A 16,461-nucleotide genomic window follows, 5' to 3' on the forward strand; every position below is an offset into this window, starting at 1 on the left:
ACAAAGAATTCTTGGCGTGGGGAAGGGGGAAAGGCTTATGACAGGCAAAGAAAACTGTTTCAACATGAACCTGATACTGCAAACCGGCAGCAAGGACCCCCATACCCCAAGAATACTATGAGAAAGCAAGCATTCCCTGTCCACCCTCTTACTTGGCCTCATCGCCCTCATGATTTGGTGTTCTGTAATCTACTGTGATATCACTTGTGGATGGTAGGAAGATATTGTTTCCTGCATAATTCTGTGCATGGGGACTGTGAGAGATTGACATGCCCTCTTACATACCAAAACACAGCATCGCCTGGGGACAGCAGGAAGTGCACAAACTCACACCAGCTATGGGTACTGCAGAATTGCATGTTCACAGCAAGAGTCCAGGGAGCTCTTACACACATACAGCATCTTCCTCTTTTCCTCTACTTTATCACATTCACAATCTGACCCTTGTGCACAGAATACTGGAGATAACAAACGCTGAATCAATCTGTACTAATGGAGAACTGTCGCCAATATTCCTTAAGATTACACCACAACCGCGCCACGCACTGTGTGATTGGTCCTTCATATTGGGGGCAATGCTGAGCATTAAACATTCTCCCCCAGACTCTCACGTTCCGCGAGCTTATATCCAAGCAGTTTAATAAAGAACAAGGAGTTCATTTCTCTCTCTCTCCAGGAAGTTCATGTGCAGCCTCCAACTCTGGTGCTAAAAGATCACTTTTTCCTCTGTACCACAATCCAGCCCTCATCATCCTCTGATGTGTTGTCCACTGGGGCTATCACATCTGAAGGAGGAGCAGGTGGGACAGCAATGAGGCCGGTGCCACAATCCAGGGTCTGGAAAAAAAAAAAAAAAAAGAGAGAAGAGAAGCAGAGATATGGACTTAATGCAAAAAAAAAAAAAAAAAAAATAAAATCTTGGCATATGATTTCAGCAATATGTCCCGTGTCCTCAAACATCTAGAGACTGGGGGTAATCCACTCACTGCTCTCTCCAGCAAGGACCACAGCGAGAACTTAAGAAAATCCTTTCTACAGATTCTGAAAGAGGAGCAAGCACTTTGCTCTTACACTACTTTTGGAGGGGTGTAAGGGCCTCTCATTACATGTATGAAGAATTTGGGGACCTACTGGAAAATCTTCCAGAAGCACCCTTGACTGGAAATAAGGGGGACAATAGGCACCGTACTGAGTACTGTAATAAACACGGACCATGACGTCAGATGAAATGCTGTAGGTGCAGCCACTGTATGGAACAAAGTAGTCCCTACTTACTCTTGGGTTTTACTCTTTTTTTCCCCCTGCTGACGATCCTTTGTGCCTATCTCTCTCTCCTAAGGATCCTATGTCTTGCCCACCTAAGGATCCTATGTCTTGCCCACCCCCTCCTCCTCTCCAACACTGAAGCCTCTCTTTGCCCATCCCACATTTTTCCCCTCACTACCCCCCACAGATGAGGAGCCTGTGTTTATCCTGTTTTACGACTTGCTCCCCACCTCCCCTACATTACTGATGATACTCTGTGCCCATCCCAGCTTTTCTCTCTCCTCTCCCACACTGCCAAGGATTCTCTGGTTCTTGTCTCCCCGCCCCCCCCCCCCCCCCCCCCCACTGCTGAGGATTGTCCTCTGTGCCCATACCATCATGCTATACTTCGGTAAATTTCTTTACCTCACATCCATAATTTTATGGGGTATTTTTACCTTAAGTTTTGACCAATCTTCAAGCTTTCTTGGGTCACTCAAAAGCCTGGGAAACTCAGCATATCATGAGCTCCTACCTCCATTGGCACCTCCTCCTCGCTCTCCTCCTCTGGTGCATGATTTTTCATCAATGTAACTCTTCCTCTGGACTTCCTCTGAGACAGCTGGCTAATTTGTTCTCTCACTGCAGCCTCCTCGCCCCTTTGGCACTGCTGGAACAGACTGCAGAGCTGCTGTGCCACCTAGCAGGCCGAGGAAAAACAAACAAAGGATCAGCCGTCCTGCATAGACAACTACTTTTGTAGTTCAGGGGCATGTTCATTACCTGTGGCAGGCTCCCATCTTCTACCATTGTATCAAACTCATTGTTCAAGATCTCAGCAAGAAAATCCTCCACTTCATGTTGCTGTAAGTCAGCTGTCAAAGAGAACACACAATTAACCTCCAAGAGACAGGGCCTAAAGAGAGGAGAGAATCCTAGTCCCAGGCTGGGGCTGTGGTTGCCACTTTAGTGGGGCAGAGAGGCTTACGACTGCTGCAGTACTGGTTAGGAGAGAGGCCTCCTACAGTTTCCACTGCTCTAGAGTCTAAAGCAAAATTACAACCACCATTAGAAAGTGAAATATTTACTATTTTGTTAGCAAATCTGTCACTAACAAGACACACTGGACTCTACAAAGCATCATAATTTATGAAAACTAGTTTTATCCACGCCCAATAAGGCTCCTAGAGTTTGGTACGACAACAACATACCCAACACGTGCCTATATTGGCTATAAACCAGTGCATTTGTTCCAGGCAAATGCAAGGAATCAGACAATCCATAAAACAGTCACTTAGTATCAGAAAGAGTGCAACGTTAAATAAATCTCCAGCGTAACCCTGTGTTGGGTGAGGGTCTTTTTTCAACAGGAGAATTTTAAAGTCCACTAAAGTGCATAACCTTTAACCTAAGCAAAAGGGTACAATATCATGCCAAAATATTTTAACTGGCCACAAAATTACAAGAATTTCATTTTTCAATATTCTCAAACCTTCATCTAGTAATTTTTATTTATGTATTTAATTTTTATAGGGGCCTGTGTGGTGTATTTCACATACTTCTTTATAAAGTGGACACAATTTTCAGCAAACTTTAAAATTAAGAATGAGGAAGAACTAAAAAAAAAACAAACCAAAACTCACAAACACATACACAGATACCTTCTTACTTTTTAAGCAATAACAGTAAGGAAAGGGTGAGAGACCAAATGAGAAAGGGAAGGATACACAATGTCTAGAGACAGACTGTGGCTGCTGGATAAGTCACGGATGGAAAAACTGGATTTCTTACCTGCTAATTTTCTTGAGTCCTGCCAGACCAGTCCAAACACATAGGATTTTCTGTTTCCCCTCCCTTTTTTTTTTTTTTTTTTTTTTAAAGCTTTACTGCCCAAAATTAAAAACCAAAAGGATATGTTCCTGCTTCCAAATCCTCATTTGTAGGGATCCAAGTCTCCTCCCACCCCCCCCCCCCAGATCTCTCCTAGACAACAGAAGAGAGGAAGAGGGAACCAATACTTTCAGATTCCCCACATCAACAGGACCAAGTGAGATAAGGGCCCCTCCCCTATGGCTCGTTCCTACCTGAACAGGGGCGGATAATCTAAAAACAAGCTAGCCACCTCTGGGAGCAATTTCTCCACCAGAATCTTTAGACTGCAGGTTTGGCACCTCTATCATCTGCTGGAGACAAAAATACTGAAATGTTTCCAGCAAAGCTTCTATTCTCTGTCTCCATCTGCTGATAGAGAAAATCCCCATGGGTCTGGACTGGTCTGATAGGACAAAAAGGAAGTCCCATTAGCGGGAAACTCAAAAGATTTAATATTCATAGAAAACTTGCATATGACAGAAAATAAGGATTATTAAGCCCGTCTAGTCTGCTCAATTTCATTCTTGCTGCAGTGCCATAGACCCCAGTTGATCTCTGGCTTCTCTTCTTTGCAGCTTGGGATCCTCTGTGTACATCTCGGATTCTGTTATTTTTTGTCTTTATCATATTCACTACCCCCCAACCCCCCGCTGCAATCACTCCTCTCCCTTTAGAGTATGTAAGTCTCATCTCATAGGGTTTTTGCTGCAGACCCACACCATTTTGGTATTCTAATTTTTTTTTTTTTTTTTTACAACTTACAGCCTATGTTATTTTGAAGATAATGCTTCCAGTTTTGGAGGCTCTACCACCTCTTTTGTCCTACTAGTAATGCCTCTCCCTATACACCTTAGAATTCTTCAGGCTCAGGTCAAAGCTTTATCACACTGTATTGCTACCTGGAGATCATGAGTCAATTACCCTGGGTCTCTTTCCTGATCGGTGCACATCATTTTCTTACCCATCACCATGTACTGCACCCCAAATGTATATTCTGTCTACACCCTCAGGAGTGTCCACGCTATTGCAGACCTTAACATCACCTGCAATAAGACAAACTTTTCCTTTTAACCTCTCTGCAAGAGAAAAAAAATCTAGAACACACTTGTGCTGGCAGCTTTCAGAAGATTGTTGCTTTGCTCCTTACCATTTGTCTGGAAATACTGCTCCAGCACTCCCACCATCCATTCTGCCTTCTCCTGACTATGTGGGCCCCCAAAGCCATTCTCCACCGCAATCTGCAAGAACAGCAGAGAAAGGAAAATTGGTCATTACCTGCTAATTTTCGTTCCTATAGTACCACAGATCAGTCCAGATTCCTGGGTTTTACCTTCCTTCCAGCAGATGGAGACAGAGAAAGTTTTACTGACACTGTAACATAACCTGGTGCTCCACCTGCAGTCTGCCAGTATTTACCTGTACCCAAGCTAAGATGGGAAAACATACTGAAATATTATTTATTATAAGTGAACCGATGTGATGACTATTGTTGAATGTCGGTATACAAAAAACAAATTGGAGAAATTACTTACCTGATAATTTTGTTTTCCTTAGTGTAGACAGATGGACTCAGGACCAATGGGTATAGTGTACTCCTGATAGCAGTTGGAGACGGATCAGATTTCAATCTGACGTCAGCCCTAGTACATATATCCCTGCAGGAAGTGCAGCTCTTCAATATTCTCCTCGAAAAGCATTGTGGATATATGTATGACTGAATAATTTGAATGACTTGATTAACTTTATAACTTGGTTAACTTGATTAATTTGAACTGGCTATAGCTAGAGACCACCAGTGCCCTCAACTGAGAAATGTCGACACCCAGTAGGGTGGGTGTCCTAGATGGAGGAAAGCATGGCTTACCCTTGAATCACTCGCTCCCGGGGATGTCCCCTGAGACTTGCATGAGTAACGGCAGCCGTGGGTGGGATGCTGATTCCATCTGTCTACACCAAGGAAAACGAAATTATCAGGCAAGTAATTTCTCCATTTCCTAGCGTGTAGCAGATGGACTCAAGACCAATGGGATGTATAAAAGCTAATCCCGAACCGGGTGGGAGGCTGCCCGTGACCCCCTTAGTACTGCCCTTGCAAATGCTGTATCCTCCCGAGCCTGAACATCCAGGTGGCAAAACCTGGAGAAGGTGTGGATGGAGGACCATGTCGCCGCCCTGCAGATCTCGGCGGGTGACAGCATCTGTTTCCGCTCAGGACACTGCCTGGGATCTAGTAGAATAGGCCCTGACTCGTAAAGGCGGTGGCTTGCCTGCTTCCACGTAGGCAGCCTTGATGACTTCTTTGATCCAGCGGGCTATGGCTGCTCGCGAGGCCGCTCCAAACTGCTTCTTCCCGCTGTGAAGGACGAATAGATGGCCCGTCTTTCGTACGGATTCTGACCTTTCCAGATATCGGACTAGGAGTCTGCCAACATTGAGATGGCGTAGACTTCGAGCCTCTTCCAAATTCTTATGCTAATCTAGCGAGATGATTTGGTTGAGATAGAAGTGAGGCACCACTTTGGGGAGGAACGACAGAACTGTGCGTAACTGGACGTTTCCTGAGGCGAGTCTGAGGAACGGCTCTCGGCAGGACAGTGCTTGTAGCTCGGATATACAATGGGCTGAACAGACTGCCAGCAGGAAGGCTGTCTTCAATGTTAATAGTCGGAGAGACAGGCCGCGGAGAGGTCTGAAGGAGGTTTCTGCTAGGAAATCTAGGACCAGGTTAAGGTTCCAAAGAGGCACCGGCCACTTTAGGGGTGGTCGGATGTGCTTGACTCCTTTCGGGAAGCGGGAGACATCCGGGTGAGAGGCTATGCTGCCGCTCTTGCTCTTAGTTCTGTAGGATGACAAGGCAGCCACCTGTACCTTGATGGAGTTGAGGGACAATCCCTTCTGTAGCCCATTCTGTAGGAATTCCAAAATCGCAGGAATTTTGACTGAGCGTGGTATGATGTCGTGGTCCTCGCACCAGGATTCGAATACTCTCCAAATCCTTATGTATGTTAGGGATGTGGAGAACTTGCGTGCTCAGAGTAGGGTGTCAATTACTGCACCTGAGTATCCTCTCTTCCTTAGGCGAGCCCTCTCGATGGCCAGACCGTAAGAGAGAATCGAGCTGGATCCTCGTGGAGGATTGGTCCCTGTTGGAGCAGGTCTCTGTGTGGAGGTAGCGGCAGGGGGTTCCCTGCCAGCAGTCTTCGCATGTCTGTGTACCACGGTCTTCTTGGCCAGTCCGGGGCCACTAGAAGTACTGGCCCCCTGTGGTGTTCTATCTTGTGGATGATCGCACCCAATAGGGGCCACGGCAGGAAGGCGTATAACAGAGTCTCCTGTGGCCAGGTCTGTTCCAGGGCATCGATTCCCTGGGACTGGGGTTCCCGCCTGCGGCTGAAGAAACTGGGTACCTGGGCGTTGGACTGGTTTGCCCTGAGGTCCATGGTTGGTGTTCCCCAACAGTTTACTATCAATTGGAATGCTGTGGTTGACAGTTTCCATTCTCCTGGATCTAGACTTTCTCTGCTGAGGTAGTCAGCTGCGACACTGTCTTTGCCGGCAATGTGGACGGCCGAGATCTCTTGTAGATTCACTTCTGCCCACGACATTAGGGGTCTATTTCCAGAGACACCTGATAGTTGATGTAGGCCACTATTGTGGCATTGTCCGAAATTACTCTGACCGCTTTGCCTCGGAGTCTGTGACCGAACCTTAGGCAGGCTAGTCTGACTGCCCGGGCTTCTAGGCGATTGATATTCCATCCTGACTCTTCTTCGTTCCATTGCCCTTGGGCGGTTAGCTCCTAGCAGTGTGCTCCCCATCCTCGTAGGCTGGCATCCGTGGTGAGTAGGATCCAGGTTGGGGAGGATAGTCTCGTTCCCTGGCTCAGGTGGGCTTCTTGTAGCCACCATCGTAGTTGGGCCCAAACTCTGTCTGGGAGCTGAAGCCGTACAGTGTAGTTCTGGATGCCATCGTGATAGTAGTGAGCGTTGTAGGGGTCTCATGTGAGCTCATGCCCATAGGACTACTTCCAGTGTGGATGCCATGAGGCCAAGAACTTGTAGGTAATCCCATGCTGTGGGACGAAGTTTGCTCAACAAGGTTCGTAACTGGGTCATCAGTTTTGATTTCCTTGTCGGTGTCAGGATGACCTTGTCTTGTTTGGTATCGAACCGGACTCCCAAGTATTCTAGAGATTGGGAAGGCTGCAGGCAGCTCTTGTTTGTGTTGACCACCCACCCGAGGCTCTCCAGTAGAGTTTTGACTCTGTTGGTTGCCTGGTGGCATTCCTCTGGGGATTTCGCTCTGATCAGCCCAATCGTCTAGATAAGGGTGCACGCGGATTCATTCCTTCCTTCCTCAGTGTTGCTGCCACCACCACTATGATCTTGGTGAACGTCTGGGGTGCAGTGGCTAACCCGAAAGGTAGTGCCTGGAACTGGTAGTGACGGTCTAGGATCGAGAAGCGTAGAAAACGCTGATGCTCTTGATGGATCGGAATGTGTAGGTAGGCTTCCGACAGATCCAGGGAGGTAAGGAATTCTTCCGGTTGTACCGCCCTTATTACCGAGCGTAGGGTTTCCATGCGGAAGTGAGGAATCTTCAGGTGACGGTTGACCGCCTTGAGGTCCAGGATAGGTCTGAACGTTCCTTCCTTCTTGGGAACGATAAAATAGATGGAATAATGGCCAGTGTTTATATACTGTGGAGGCACCGGTGCATAGTGCGGCGTAGCTTCCACTGCCATTCTCTTGGATGGGTCGTGGCAGGGAGATTCCACAAACTTGTCCGGAGGGAGGTGGTGGAAATCCAGGTAATATCCCTCTCGAATGATGGATAGAACCCACTTGTCCGAAGTTATCTCGACCCATCTTTGGTAGAATAGGGCCAGTCTGCCCCCTATGGCTTCTTCCTTTGGATGGGTCGGCTGATTTTCATTGTGGGGTGTGGCTGGGGCCTGGGCCCGAGGTGGCTCCCTTTTTATTGAGCTTGTTCCGAAAGGACTGGCTCCGGCCTGCGGGGCGGACCGCTTGATATGAGCTTCTATATGGGCTGAAGCGCTGTGATCCTCCGCCCTTGGAGGTCCGGGGGAAGGATCGCTGGTTTCTCTTATTCCTGTCCTCTGGTAGCCACGGCAGTTTGGACTTGCCCTACTTGTTGGCTAGTTTCTCTAGTTCGCTTCCGAACAGTAGTGTTCCCTTGAAAGGCTCATTTTGGAGGATGCGTCGGCTGACCAGTTTCGGAGCCAGATTTGTCTTCTGGCCGCCACAGCGGATGAGACTCCTCTAGCTTCTGTGCGTACCAGATCCGAAGCGGCATCCGCGAGGAATGATACAGCTGGTTCCAGGGCTTCCCCAGGAGTGTTGTTCCTGGTCTGGCTAAGCAGGCGTGTGTCACCACAGCACAGCAGGCCGCGATCTGTAAAAACTTAGCAGAGACGTCAAAGGACTGTTTGAGGATAAGATTCCAGACGTCTGTCTTGAGCATCCTTGAGTGCTGCTCCTCCCTCCACCGGGATAGTAGTGCGCTTTGAGACCGCGCAGACCATGGTATCCACTTTCGGACATGCCAGGAGATCTTTGGCGGCAGAGTCCAGAGGGTACATGGCTGCCAGAGCCCGGCCCCCTTTGAACGTGGTTTCTGGGGCATCCCATTCCAGGTCAATTAGTTGCTGGACGGCTTGTAATAGTGGGAAATGGCGGGAGGTCTGACAAAGTCCCTCCAAAAGTGGGTTCGTCTTAGGTTCCCCCGAGGCACTTGTGCCCAGGATGGCAAGCTCTTTTAAGCTGTGTGTGACCAGGTCTGGAATCTCGTCCTTGGTGAAGAAATGTCTCATGTTTCGATGGGGTTCTGTCCCCGGAGGGAATTCCCCTTCCTCCAGGGGTTCTGACCCCTCATCTGAGATGTCTGTGTCCCCGAGGGTGGGGCTTCTGGGCAGTGGGATCACTTCCCTGGGCATAGAAGGTCCTGGCATGTTGAGGTCCTCCGGTGGGGCCTGTGACCGCATTGTAGGAGGCCCCCGTTGCATGTGGACGAAGGTATGCAGACCTTTGAAGAATTCCACCCAGGAGATAGAAGCTGGGTCTAGACGGGGGGGTCCCGTGTCCCTGGGGAGCCCCGTTTGAGGGGGGGGTGCCGCTTTGTGCTGCTAGGTCCGGCATACCGCTCGAAAGGCTGGAGTCCGGTACCGGCTGGGGAGGGCCATAAGTTGGGTCCCCTAGGGCCTCTTTGCACTGTATACTTAGGGCCGTGGCCTCATACTGTGCAGCTCTAATGTGGCATGCTGGGCAAAGGCTCTGAGCCTTGAGCTTATTTTCAGGTGGTGCCATGGCTTGTGCACGTACAATACAGTTGTGCGCTCCGGTGTGCGTCGAAGTTGCACGCGTAGGTTTGGTGCGCGCGTACAGAACGATGTGTGCGATGTTGTGTGCACGGGTTGAAGTTATGTGCCCGGCACAGTGAGCGCATGGCTTTGTGCATCGCTTGTGCGCCCGGTACTTGTGCACGCGACGTTGTGTGCACGGGTCGAGACAGCGGACAGGGCGGCGAACAGGGCCAAAATGGTGACGGCGACCACGCATACAATATGGCACCACCTCGGAGGGTCTCCACGTGGGAGGACCCTCTGATCTGACCGGGATCTAGCCCTGTTAGGGCAGATCAACCCGGTGGCACTGGTCCTGACTGGCGACCTGTGCGTCTTCTCGAGCTTCAGAGACCGGAGACTTTTAAATAGATTTTTACCTTACCTTGTCTCGGCGCTTCCCGGTTTCGTTCCGGGCAGTCTCTGGCTGTGGGGGGGAGAAGGAAAATACCCTCACCGCCGCGCTCGAGGTTGCACCCGCTGCCTCTCAGCCTCACCCGATGTCAGGGGCTAGGTCCCCACCGAGGGTCAGCCGCCGGACTGAGGCTTACCTCCGAGGGATCGCGGAAATCACCTTGGGAATCTCAACTGGGGGAGGGACCCAACGGGTGTCACCACAGGAGAGCAGGGCTCGTCTGTAGAGGTAAGATTTCTTATTAATTTGGGTTTCTTTGGTAAATTTTACTCTAACGCTGTGCTAGCGTGTATAGAGTCCCTAACTGCTATGGAGACGGAAAATACTGAAGAGCTGCACTTCCTGCAGGGGTATATGTACTAGGGCTGACGTCAGATTGAAATCTGATCCGTCTCCAACTGCTATCAGGAGTACACTATACCCATTGGTCCTGAGTCCATCTGCTACATGCTAGGAAAAAAATAAATAAAACTGAATTCAAACTAAAACCTCATCTCCTGCCAATGAGCAGGAGTAGGAGAAAACACCAAATCTGAATGAGCCTTATAACGAATAAAAACAGAATGTTCAGCCATCACCTGAGTCAAAAATCTCATTGGAAACATCATTAGAATATGTCAACAACACCGATTGAGTGGACTCTCCAGACCCGGGCAGGAACGAAAATTAGCAGGTAAGGACCAATTTTCCTTTCCTTGTACGTACCCAAATCAGTCCAGACTCCTGGGATGTAGCAAAGCTTCCCTAACCCAGGTGGGACTGTGAGAATCCTGCTCGAAGTACACTCTCTACAAAACCGCCAGAGTCGGGAACCTGACATCCAGGCGATAATGTCTGAAGAAAGTATGCAAAGACTTCCAAGTAGCCACCCTGAAAATCTCTTGTGGCAACACTAGCTAACATTCGCCCCAGGATGCTGCTTGCGACCGTGTAGATTGAGCTCTCAAACACTGAGGCACCAAGCGGCCCATACAAATGTATACCCACACTATAACCTCTTTCAGCCATTGTGCTATGATCACTTTCGAAGCTTTTTGCCCCTTCTTCGAGCCACTCCACAGCACAAATAAATGGTTGGAAAACCGGAAATGGTTAGTGACTTCCAGATATCTCAACAGCATGCGCTTGACATCCAGGCACCTCAACTCCTTGTCGAAAGGAACAGACCTATCCACATTTGGGAAGGCTGGTAACTCCACAGTCTGATTCAAATGAAAGGAGGAAACTACCTTAGGCAGGAAAGAGGGCACCGTAAGCAAGGAAACATCAAAGTCTGAAATCCTGAGAGAGATCTCTACATGACTGCGCCTGTAGCTCAGAGATCCGCCGAGCTGAACAAATCGCCACCAGAAAAACGACCTTCAGAGTAAGGTCGTTTAAAGTTGCACCGCGCAGCGGTTCAAACAGCACCCCACACAGAGCTTTGGCTTGGCTGCACATTTTACTTACTGTATTGCGCGGAAATGACTAGTAGGGCCATCAACATGCAATTGCATGTTGCGGGCGCTATTAGTCTCGGGGGGTTGGATGCGCGTTTTCGACGTGCTATTACCCCTTACTGAATAAGGGGTAAAGCTAGCACATTGAAAATGCGCGTCCAAATGCCGGTTAACAGTGCAGTGCGCTCCACCTCTGAGAAACCCGAGGGTAGTTGGAAGCGAGAGACCCCCCGAGGAGCAGGTGCCTAGAGCTTCGTAAGAAGCGAGATCCCGGAGGGTAGCGAGTTGTCTAAGCGTGCACCTTAGAGCGGTCAGAGTAGCTAAACTGAAGTCCTTGCTAACTCACTGATGGTAGCGTAGTGGAGGCTTTAAATACCTGGAGGCATTGACGTCATGCGGTGGGGACGCTCCCGAGGTTTCCGCCATGACGTGTATTTGAGCGTAGGCAGTGTGTATGCGTGCGCCCTAGGAGGCCACAGGAAGGAGCATGGCGGACTGGGACGCCCATGCTGTGTTGGAGACGCCGAGGGTTTCGGCACTCGGCACCGGAGGCAGCCATCTTGCCCAAGGAGGAGGAAAAGGGAAGAAAAGAGGTAAGGCAGAGCGGTCGCAGCCGTCTGCGACTGACGGACGCAACACGCCAGATGCACTGCCAGCGCCTCTAGGTGGTTGATGGACCAAGATGTCTCCTCTGGAGACCAGAGTCCCTGCGCCACTTGAGCCTGACATACAGCTCCCCAACTGGAGAGACTGGCGTCTTTGTGACCACTATCCATTCCGGAACCTCCGAGGGCATCCAGTGGGCTAGACTGTCCCGACACAGCCACCAATCCAGACTGGCCTGGGCGTCCACTGGAAGAGGCAGGAGTAGATGAAACTGCTCCTCGACAAGATTCCACCTGGAGAGCAAGGCCAATTGAAGAGGAAGCATATGAGCGAAGGCCCAAGTGGAAGCCATAGACCCAAGAATCTGTAGGTAATCCCAGGCCTTGGAGGTCGAATTGTTAAGCAACCCAGAAATCTGACTTTAGATCTTGAACATACACTCCTCGGTGAGAAACACTCTTCCAAGCTCGGTGTTGAAGCGTGCCCCCAGAAAATCCAGGACCTGAGAAGGCACCAGCTGGCTCTTGGGAAAATTCACCAACCAGCCAAAGGACTGCAATCGCTGTAGGCCCACTGACACTGACTGCTGGCAGAGGGTCGCTGACTTTGCTTGAATCAGGCAATCATCCAAGTATGGGTGGACCAGAACATCCTCCTGTCATAGTGTTGCCGCTACCATCACCTTTGTAAACGTCCTTGGTGCTGTCGCCAAACTGAATGGCAGGGGGCAAAACTGAAAATGTTCTCAGAGGATCATGAACCTGAGGAACCGTTGATGGTCTGGCCGAATGGGAATGTGAAGATAGACCTCAGTCAAATCCAGAGAAGCCAGAAACTCAACCCTTGCGCACCACAGCAATCACGGAGCTCAGCGTTTCCATGCAAAAACGGGGCACCTTGAGCGCTAGATTCACCTTCTTTAAATCCAGAATTTGGGGAAAGGCACAGTCCTTCTTCAGGGCTACAAAATAAATTGAATACATTCCTAACCCTCTTTCCTTGACTGGCACTGGTACTATGGCCTCCAAGAGATGGAGATGACTATCCAAACCACTTGTAGTTTCATGACTTCATGAACAAATCTTTTAGCGACCGAGCAAATTCTAAAGCATAACTGTGTTCCATTACATTTAGGACCAATTGGTCTGACGTAATCTTGGCCCACTCGAGAAATAACATTAACCGACCGCTGATGCATGGAGCTGAGGAGTGGGCTGGCACCACTTCATTGGGAGATCGTGACACCAGAGGTTCCTTGAGCAGAACTATTTCTGACTGATCTCCAGCCCTGAAAAAATTGGTTCCAAAAAGGCTGCCTTCCGGCACCCTGCCTCTGACTCCCGGCTGGACGAGGAGACTGACGGGAACGCCGATTCAACTGGAAACAAGACCGTGTCAAGGAGAAACCTCTGCTGAGCCTCAGCTTGTCCTCTGAAAACTTGTGCCCTTTAGTCTCTCCAAAAAGCTTGACCAGCTGCTCTAAGTCTTCTCCAAAAAGCAACTTTCCCTTGAAAGGCAGTGAGCCCAGCTGGGACTTAGACCAAACATCCTCAGACCAGTTTCTTAACCAGAGGAGTTGTTGGGCAAAAATCACAGACATCATTGACCTAGAGGAAGTGCATATCAGGTCATTCAAGACGTGCGCCCCATAGGCCACGATGGCCTCTAGCCGCTCGGCCTGCTGCGTGTTCTCCAATGCCTTGTCAGACTGCAGTTGTTGCACCCAACACAACCCGGTGCGGAGCATAAAGCTGCTACACACAGCAGCACGAATGCCCAACACGGAGACCTCAAAAATCTTCTTGAGATGTATCTCCAACTTCTTATCCTGCGTAGTCTTGAGTGCCGCCGAACAAGCTACCAGGATCGTCTTTTTCGTTATGGCAAGCGCAGGAGGTCCAACGTGTTCTTGGGCAGAGGATACAACGTCTCCATAGCATGGCCAACATCTAGGCCCATATCCGGAGACTCCTACTCCTGTAGGACCCTGCTCTTTCACTGACTCGTGAAAAGGAAAAGTTCTGGTCGGTCCTCTCAAGCCCCGCATAACCGGATCTACCCCCTCATGATCAGAGTCTACTGGGGCTCCTTAATACCTAGTTCACTAGAACAAAGGGAATCAAGGGCTACAATTCCTCCCAGTGAAAAAGGTGGACCACCTTCGGGTCATCCCCCTCCACCGGAGGAGCTGGACCCTGGGCCTCATCCAGGTCCATTCCATCTGAACGGGGATGTCCCCCTGATGGATCCATCACAGGGGGGTTCCTCGGCCTCCGAGGTATCTGCTAGCTTCTCCTGAGGCAACTGGTGGACCAGAACTCTTCTGACCCTGGTTGCTCCACCAGAGGGAAAGGAGCGGGGTCTTTTAGCCACCAGGGGATCTTGACAGCCCGTTGGCTTAAGGTGGCAGCGTCCAGCCACCCTGATCCTCCTCCTCATACAGAGAATCCCAGGGCTCTGGGGGCCTTTGCTCAGCCAGCAAAAGCAGTGGAGGCAGGGCAGCTTCTCTACCAGCAAAGGTAGACAAAATGGCCTCCGTTCCCGCCGAAACAAGGAAGGCAGCACCGGACTGCTCAGAATTACCCACACCAACCGCAGAGGAACGCTGCCTGCTTGTGGCCGCGCCCCCCCCCGCCTTCACTGCCAGCGATGCAGCAGGAGCAGAGGCTGGAATGAGAAAGCCGAGTGTTTCCCCATACGCCGTGCACTGCCAACCGTGGGGCATTGTGAAAAAACAGGTGCCGGGAAAACTTGTGCTGCAACCCTTTTAAAAATATTTTATTTTATATCTAAACAAGCCTCAGGTGCGCTGACTGAAAAAAACAAAACAAAACAAAACAGGATGGCCGATAACCACAAAAACTCTGAGGTGTATAAGCACCCAATCGGCAACTTTTTTTTTTTTAACTTTATACTTTACTGTTGCTGCAGGCTCCAGCTGACCATCTGAGGGGGGGGAGGGGAGAAGGAAACTGGTGCTACCAGATATCTCCCACCTCAGTGGATAAGGCATCAAGCAAAGTCAGGGGTTTCCAACCCCTCCCGCAAATAAGCTCCTCTACCTGAAGGGATGATCCCGCTAGGACCTACAGACCTGAGGGAGCACTGAAAGAGAAAGATTTCCAAGTTCCTGAATTTTAATTTTTTGTTTTAAAGTTCTTCAGACTGCAGGGTTTGCACCTCCTTCCATCTGCTGGAGACACAGAAATACCGGCAGACTGCAGGTGGAGCACCAGGTTATGTTACAGTGTCAGTAAAACATTCTCTGTCTCCATCTGCTGGAAGGGAGTCAAAACCCAAGAGTCTGGGGTGATCTGGGAACAGCCACATTCTCATACCAGCGAGATTCTCCCCCCTCCCCTCCAGTGCGGCACACAGTGACGAAATGGTATAAAAACAAAGCAGTTGCAGCTGGGGCTTTCAAGAGGCTCGGAAGAAATACATCTTGACTGGGGTTGGAGGAGGCGCGTGCAGTCGTTAACAGGAGAGACGGGCGCAACCAAACCAGTGACAAAATTCAAACACGCATCGGACAGAGACAGAGGGCGGATGTGACTGCTGAGCGGGGAAAAGCAACGGGGCTCAAAGGAGGGACAAGCACCTTTTGCTATCCCGGCGCATGTTGTATCCAACAATATTACATTATGCTTTAGGCCGAGACATTACATATTACATCGAGCCGCTTAATTGTATTACTGCACAACAAGCACCCTTTCCAGCTCCGAGTTTCCAAGTCAGTCTCATCTGAGCGGGGCTCAAAGGTTAAATATAATAAACGCGCAACTATCCCTATTACCTGCAATACTGGCCACGCGCCCAGTGTTGCCCGGAACCCCTCCGTTAGCAGCACACAGGACGCCATCACCGGAAGCGCCCCCCACGTGACTCCGCCACCACGGAAACCCTACCCCACCCCCTTCCACACGCTTCCTCCTCTGCACCACGTGCCTCACTGTCTTATTTCTAAGCAGACTCCGGGACAAGGAGCCAGGCCTGTGGCCCAGTGCCACGTCTTGATGCAACGTCACCGATCACGTGCGGCTCCCGTCCAATTGCATGCTAGGAGCCTGATACTGCAGTAATTAATAAGCTATATATAGAGCTTATTTTGTTGGGGGAGACTTCCTGAAAATCAGTTCCTGCACTTCTTTTCCGACTGTTCCAGACTCGGTCCACCATAAATTAAGCTCTTTACATAGATTATTAATTACTACAGTACCAGGCTTCCGGCAGAGGTAGAACAGCAGGAGTGTGCTGCTCTAAACCTTCCCCCATCCTCCTTCAGGAAGCTGAGAATAGATGGTGCTTCCAGCTCAGAGAAGAAGCTTGTATCTAACTGGTCAAGGAGGGTGAGGCAGAGAGGCTCGTAGGATAATTTTCTAGAAAGGAGGAATTAGTGGCCATTAGGAGGAGTGTGACTCGAGAACCATCAGAGATTGGGGATGAGATTTGGTGGATTCTAGGCTCTCTAGGTGAATCATTGTGGGAGGGCCTTGGAATGGAGAAGCAAGACGACCAGGAGA

General features: G+C 49.9%; 1 protein-coding gene across 1 annotated transcript; it reads right to left on the minus strand.

Moving 5' to 3' along the window:
* Nucleotides 1-337: 337 nt before the first annotated feature.
* Nucleotides 338-15,871, minus strand: TSR2 (TSR2 ribosome maturation factor). Its single transcript, XM_029607860.1, has 5 exons — nucleotides 15,735-15,871; nucleotides 4,265-4,355; nucleotides 2,029-2,120; nucleotides 1,781-1,945; nucleotides 338-837 (listed from the first exon to the last, which is right to left on the minus strand). Exons 1-5 carry the CDS (start codon nucleotides 15,798-15,800, stop codon nucleotides 715-717), a joined length of 537 nt encoding a protein of 178 aa, XP_029463720.1. The 5' UTR covers nucleotides 15,801-15,871; the 3' UTR covers nucleotides 338-714.
* Nucleotides 15,872-16,461: the final 590 nt, after the last annotated feature.

Source organism: Rhinatrema bivittatum, chromosome 1 (genome assembly GCF_901001135.1).
Source record: "Rhinatrema bivittatum chromosome 1, aRhiBiv1.1, whole genome shotgun sequence".
NCBI classification, from domain to species: domain Eukaryota; kingdom Metazoa; phylum Chordata; class Amphibia; order Gymnophiona; family Rhinatrematidae; genus Rhinatrema; species Rhinatrema bivittatum.